Genomic DNA, 7,500 nt, shown 5'->3' with positions numbered 1-7,500 from the left:
ATCGCATGACAACAAGAGATCCGCGGGGAGGCGAGATGTTACGCAACAGTGCAGACAGCCCAGTAGGCTGTGGCCCTGGGAAACATACTGCTGGCGATGGAGAGAAGGATTAACAGAGAGGGAGAGAGAGAGAGAATGGTGGCGGGGGGGGTACAGAGAAAGGGAGAAGAGGTGTGAGAGATTTAGAGAGAGAGAGATAAAGAAATAAACAAAGACATTAAGGGATGGAGAAGTAGAGTGAGAAGAAGGGAGAAAGAGGTGTAGGCGCTGCCCCTGTCTCCCTGGTCCCTCCACTGGGTAACCACAGACCCCACCACACACTCCATCCCAAGGGCTGGAGCCAGCGCAGTGACTGGGCTCGGAGCGGTGTGCGTGGGTGAACACACACACACACACACACACACACACACACACACACAGGCCCTTCACACTGCAGCCCAATGATATGTTGGGAAATAGAGAGGGGGAAACCTGAGAAGGGGAATTGTGTGAAGGGAAAAATAGCCTAAAAAAAAACAAAAACAACCCCGAAAAAGACATGAGGACTTGAGCTGTCTGCTGGCACCCACGTCTGATCTTTAGAACGGCGTCACTCCAGGTCACCAGCCTGTCCCACAGACGCTGGCTCCGGAATTATGGGAATATCATGGAAAACGAACCAAAAAAAGACAATACAAGCGGAGAGACAGGGTTTCAATTCCACCAAGCCTTTTAGGACCGGAATGAATGCCTGGATTTGGTTCTGTATACTTAAAATAGGAGATTTGCTTTGGCTCGTAGCCTCATAGTGTATATGCTACTGTACACTGTAATGTCAAACACTCAGGTCACCTTCTGGGATGGAATTCAAAAGACCACTGGGTAGGAAATGCTGTGTCAGGATTTCAGGATTCGTTCTAGCACACAGCAACCGTGGTTCTGGGTTTTTGATCACTGTTTCGGTTTCGCATGCATGCATACATACACACACGCGCGCCGCACGCACGCACACACACCACACACCACAGACACACACACACATACATACATACTGTACGCACAGACACACACACACACACACACACACACACACACACACACACACACAGATGGCTCAGGTCCACCGATTTGGGTCATGGTTATGGCTGCCCGAGATCTGAACCCACATGGTCCACAGGTCACAAACCCAAGGCCACCAAACCACTGTGGTCACGTTCATATATTATCCTGACAGCCAGGGGAAAAATAGAGAGAAAAACCATTTCCATTTAGCTTAAACGGACAACTAAAAATTCCACAGAGTCTAAAACTGGTACCCAAATGAACAGCTGAGAATTCAGGGTTTTTTTCTCGACATATTTGCTATAAATTGCCTTTTTACGGGGCTGTAGTTTCCCTGTCCCAGGACACAGGTGTAATGAATGTAACGGTGTCTAATAAAAGCAGTGGTAGCCCTGGTCCGAGGTCAGCTCCTACACTCTGCCTTTCCTCTGCCCGCTGAAGCCAACCCTCTCTGGCTGGCGCTGGGGCTAGGGGGAGGGGGGGGAGGCGGTGGGGGGGGGGCGCCGTGAGACACATGTAGCCTGGCTGTCTGTACGCTAGCACAACTCAGCTTCCTCTTGGCCTGTGAAACTTGCACACACACACACACAGGGATGCACACACACACACACACACACACACACACACACAGGGATGCACACATACACACACACACACACATACAAAGGGATGCACATACACACATACACGCACACGCGGGCACACGCACACGCGGGCATACACACACACACCAATCGCCCTCCCGCTCACACAGGAAGGGAAGGCAGTGCTTGTACCTCCTGCTCAGAAAGAGAACAGTGAGGGTATGGAAGGGGCCACACATCCTGATACGGACACACACACAAAAAGAAAGAATGAAAAAGGAGAGCGAAAACCCCATGACATCATGCTGCTGTTCCCCCATTGGACCCAGAGGTGACACACTCATGGGCAGATCTATGGAAAGACTGAAGTAGAGAGGGGGTGAGGACAGCATTGACAACCACTGAAAAACACACCCTGGGTTGTGTGTGTGTGTGTGTGTGTGTGTGTGTGTGTGTGTGTGTGTGTGTGTGTGTGTGTGTGTGTGTGTGTGTGTGTGTCTGTCTGTCTGTCTGTCTGTCTGTCTCTCTGATGAACCCTTTTTGGTGCCATGTAGAACCGTTTCTTCAAAGAGTGCAGAGGAGACAGTGAATGAGCCAATGGGATTTCTGTGTTGACAGTCAGCGCCACCATAACCAACCAATCAATCACTTGGTATTGATGAATGTCTTTCCCGTGAATCTGCGAGAGGCAGACTGTAGAGAGAGAGAGAGAGAGAGACAGAGTGTGTGAGAGAGAGAGAGAGAGTGAAAGACAGAGAGACAGAAAGAGAGATAAAGCCTTGGAGTCTTGTTTGAATCACTCATCCGGCTTTCATGTCCAACAGTTTATTGTCAGATTTACTGGAATAAATGGCCTGGGGAGATGTCGTGTGGAGCATGCTTATGTATTCATGATCCTGCAGATGGGCCATAAACTATAAACTCAGAAAGCAGGGCATATTGGGAAAATCCCTTTCAGAACCACATGCATGCATTCACTCTTCACTCTTCACTCTTCACTCTTCACTCTCTCTCAACATCACCCAACACACACTCATGCAAAAGGGAAGATGTGTTCACATACTGTAAAGACCGACACACACACTGGAAGACTCTCTCTCTCTCTCTCTCTTTCTCTTTCTCTATCTTTCTCTTTCGCTCTCTTTCTCTCTGTTGCTCTCTCTCTCTCTCTGTGTTTCTCACACACACATACACACACACACAATACACACACGCATACACAACACACACACACACACACTGATGTTTGCTAATTTCCAGATGGGAAACAGAATTAAGCAAGCTGTCTGTGGACTGTTATTTTTTCCACTCCGAGTGACTGGCAGTGGGTGAGGTGTTTGGACGCAAAAAACACCTCTTCCCTTCAACATCCTTCCCTGCACAGAGAACACACACATACACACACACACACTCACACGCACACACGCACACGCACACACACATTCCGCTGACCACACTAACATCCTGAACTTCCACAGGAGTTTCCTGGTTGTTCACATTCCTGCTACTTCTACATTTAATTGATGAAACTTTATACAGTGTTTTGCATTAGACCTGCTAACCATCTCAACCCCAACACAATACACCACCACAACGTATTCAACCCGCTGGAGGACACACGCACGCGCGCACGCACACACACACACTAACACTTACACTCAGTCCTGCACATTCCATAGTGCACACACAACAGCTAATCCTTGCAGTGCATTTAAAATAAATGTAGTGCTTTTTTGTTTTAATCCAAAAGATAATTGAGTGTCCTGGAAACAATAATAAAAAGCTCTTTCTCTGGTCTCAGATCTACTTTCCCCGTATAAAGACCCAAGAGGAGCGAGACACAGTCTGAGTTCTGTTCTTCCTTGTTAAAAATGTTTTCTTTCAGTCAGCGGTTTAGGGGAAAAATAGCTTCATGAGCCAAAGTCATTTTGTGGCTGATCAAAACTCCAAGAGATTCAGACAGCGGAATGGATTAAAGGTTGAACACTGCAGATATTGTCTTTCTTTTTTGTTCTCATTTTCCTTTTTGAAACAAAATGGCATATGACCAAGATTTGTAGTATTTGCATTAACATGTTTTAGAACAAAACCATGAAATAGAACATTTGACAGGAACAGGATCTGATTTAACAGCATTAGCATATGTTGTGTTAGCACATGCTACACTGCACACACAGCACAAACAGGGACTCAAAAACCATAAATCCTTAGAAATATCTTTATTTTGAAGAATATTTTAAAAAGCATATATTCATTTACAAAATGCCCCTTTTCAATTAAAAAAACAAAAACAAATCTTAAACAGACAAAGAAGTAGAAAAATGATCTCTGTGCCCTGGCTACATATATCACAATGAAATACTGTAAAGTTGTGTTTTCAATTTCGTTGTTTGGTTCTAACTGCTGAGAAAGACTTTTTTCCTTTCTAATCCAAACTCTGTTTTGAAGATAATTATTACCAAGCACTAGAGTTATTACCGGCTCAAAACGTTTCTCAAGTGCGGTGTCATTGCAAATTAAAATGGAAACAAGTGTTTGACGTAAATGGAAAAAGTTAAACCCTCTTGAAAAATGTTTTCTTGACGACCTCATAAATTCACATTCTATTGATATCACAATTTAGAAACAAGAGAATCTCTGTGCCCGTGTGTAAAAACACATCTTTCATTTGTTAAGTAGTGGTCTTCCTATACAAATATTTCCGACCCAGTGCAAATAAAATAGTTTTTCATAGAAATAATTCAATACATCTACACACAAAGAAACAAAACAATTAATTTATCATTAAACAGTATACAAATGGATATAGTAACATGATCTGTTCATCTTAGTACATTTTGGGCCAGTTTAGATGTAAGTATTAGACGTCAGTAGTTTGTTATGATCTGTGATAGCCTGCAGTAGTCTGTTGCAGACTGTAATGCAGTTTAGTAAGCTGTGATACCTTAAGGCAGACTACACTAGTCTTCATTGACTGCTTTATACTCTGATCCAGGGGAGGCTGGTGGAGGTTGAAATCAGAGGATGGGCTCATTGTAATGCATGGAATGGAATGAGGAATGGTATCAAACACGTCATTCCATGCATTACAAATGAGCCCGTCCTCCGATTTCTACCTCCACCAGCCTCCACGGCAACACACTGCTGAGGGCTACACTGACCTAAAAAGCGAAGACCAGTAACCAGTAATCGAAAACAGAGAAAAACAGCCTCAAATTTGTTGTTGTTTATTGTCCAGGGAAAGGAAAGGTTGGCGAATCGTAGGCGGTGACTCACACTACACAACGACATTTTTCATTATTCATAAGAAACTAATCTGTCTCTCTGTTTCTCTGTTTCACCATTCCAACTGTTACTGTCCTTGGCCTTCGTGGGTCTGCAGCTACAGCTGTCCTGACGTCTAGCCAGTGATACAGGTGCTGTAGTAGACAGCACTGCTAGCATCAGACAAGGCCGATATGAGAGGACTGCTCTCCTCACAGGTGATGTTACGGCTCAGGGCTTTAGAACTGGGCCCTGAAAGGGGACAGTACCCCTCCATACGAGTCCTGCTGGCACTCAGGTACTGATCAAACTCATGCCGGTCCACCTCGGTCCAGAACTCAGACGACGGGCCCAGGTGACCACCGGGCTGGTCCACAGAGGGGTCCAGGGAGGGGTTGGGGGTGGGGGCCGGGGCGGAGGCAGAGGAGGAGGTCTCGGGTGGCGGGGAGAGTTGACCCAGGTGGGAGGTGAAGGGCGTGGGGGCGTTCCCAGACCCGTACAGCTGGTTGTAGTAGCCTGTAGACACCGGGACGTTACCCATGGACACCTGGTGGCTTTTCATTGGCTCAGAGAGGCTGACGGAGCCCTGGGGGTATGGAGGGTTCGTAGGGTCAGGGGCGTGGCATTTCTCCTGGGCGGAGCGACACATCATCGGACCCCTCTGACCAACATGATGGCTATGGTTGAGACCATGGTTCTGACCGAGGGAGTGACCATGAGAGTTATGGTGGTGGCTGTTATAGTGATGATGGTGGTGGTAGTTACTCCAGGAGCCCAGCCCCACGTCCTCCTGCATGTGCGGGGGGAAGAACACAGAGTCCCCACCCCCTTCCTCCAGGACGTCCAGGGGGGACATCTCCGGAGTAGGCAGGCCGAAGCTCTCCAGATCCGGGCCTCCGGACAGGTCCCTGAAGTGCCCCAGGGGGGGCAGGAGATGGTGGTGATGGGGGTGGTGGGGATGATGGTGGTGGGGGTGTCCAGGGGGACCGTAGCCCTCCCCTGCCCCTCCCTGGGCTAGGCTGTGGAGGAGTAGGCCTGAATCCACACGTTTCAGCTTCTTGGCCTGCTTCTTCCTCCGGGGTCTGTACTTGTAGTTGGGGTGGTCCTGCAGGTGCTGGAGACGCAGCCTTTCGGCCTCCTCCACAAAGGGACGCTTGTCCATCGTACTCAGAGCCTTCCATGACTGGCCTGTAGACAACAATCAACATCATCTGCATTGTTATGATCATTTCTATAACCCTGTCTCATGCCTTTATCATTGTGAAACATGTTTTGAACTGTATTTTCAGATAAGAAAGCTGGTACAGTATATGAATAAAGGTATTATTATGATCATCATCATCATCATCCTTTCCCTCATCATTCGTAACCATTTGTATTTGCATCTAAGGCAAACCCATGACATGCCCAAAACAGATGTTGTATGTAGATTAAATTATGTTGATCAACTGGGTCAGAGTCAAATAATATTCAATATCTACAGCTAGATCACATTCAGTAGAACAACATATGTCTGCATTTAAGAGGAACCTTCCAATCTTACGTCATGCTTAATAATTATTCCAAATATTAAACAATGCGTTCATCCAAAATATGCTTTTGAGGCTGAAAAAAACATTCTTTGATAAACTGATTGAATAAGATAAATCAACAACCACAAGTAATACCAGTAAAGTGATTCAATCAATGGATTAGTTGATATGGTTATACGATAAGACATACTGTATCATTTATAAACTCAACTGATAATTTGATATACTTGTTGAGGGATTATGATTCCTCACATGGCAAAACCATTGTGAACTTGGGATGAAATCCCAAGGCATGCATTTCAAAACTGAATAAATGAAAATGCACAGCATCAAAAGAACACCATTAGAAAACATAACAAACATGTCATAGGGACATGATGAATATGGTGTGTGTGGTAAACTGTGTGTGTGTGTGTGTGTGTGTGTGTGTGTGTGTGTGTGTGTGTGTGTGTGTGTGTGTGTGTTTGTTATCTCTTACCCAGCATCTTGCTGAGGACAGCATTGTGGAGGTCTGGGTTCTGCACAGCCAGGCGTTTCCTCTCGTCTTTGGCCCACACCATGAAGGCGTTCATGGGCCGGCGGATCCGGGACTCCCCCCCTGGTTTCCCCTCAGAGCTGCCCAGGGCTGGGGCTCCTGGGCGGGTAGAGTCCGGGCTCCCTGCCCCTGTCCTGGCCTCAGTACGGCCCCCTGCTCCAGCCCCGGCTCCCAGTCCCAGTCCCCCGGCAGGTCCACAGTCTCCAGAAAGGCTCTGCTGGTTGAACCCAAGTCCACGGTCAGAGCCCGGGCTGGGGGTTGCCGTCCATGGACGCTCGGCCCGACCCGGCAGAGAACTGGCCTCTCGACAGTAACTTGACTCAGATCTATTCATTCCAGCAAGAAGACCACCGTTCAGTAGTCCAATTGTTCTAGAAACGTCTGTCTTTGTAATTTGTGTTTTTTATTAAACACCACAACCAAAAATGAAAAAGAGAGAAAACGTTTCAAAAAGCAATGATGGTGCAGCGGACTGAAAGATAGTGAGGTTAGGATAGAAAACCCAAAGCAAAGCATTGAACTCTGAAGTGTGGTAAGATTCAGC

General features: G+C 46.8%; 1 protein-coding gene across 1 annotated transcript; it reads right to left on the bottom strand.

Moving 5' to 3' along the window:
- Positions 1 to 4,779: 4,779 nt before the first annotated feature.
- Positions 4,780 to 7,290, bottom strand: sox18 (SRY-box transcription factor 18; the record flags this gene model as incomplete). The annotated part of the gene is made up of 2 exons (XM_083675682.1): positions 4,780 to 6,077; positions 6,900 to 7,290. The coding sequence occupies 2 exons, from the start codon at positions 7,288 to 7,290 to the stop codon at positions 5,026 to 5,028; spliced, it is 1,443 nt and encodes a 480-aa protein (XP_083531808.1). The 3' UTR covers positions 4,780 to 5,025.
- Positions 7,291 to 7,500: the final 210 nt, after the last annotated feature.

This window comes from Argentina silus (genome assembly GCF_951799395.1).
Source record: "Argentina silus genome assembly, chromosome: 8".
Classification (NCBI taxonomy): Eukaryota; Metazoa; Chordata; class Actinopteri; order Argentiniformes; family Argentinidae; genus Argentina; species Argentina silus.
Note: the sequence above shows the minus strand (reverse complement) of the source record. Positions and strands in the feature narration are given on the sequence as shown.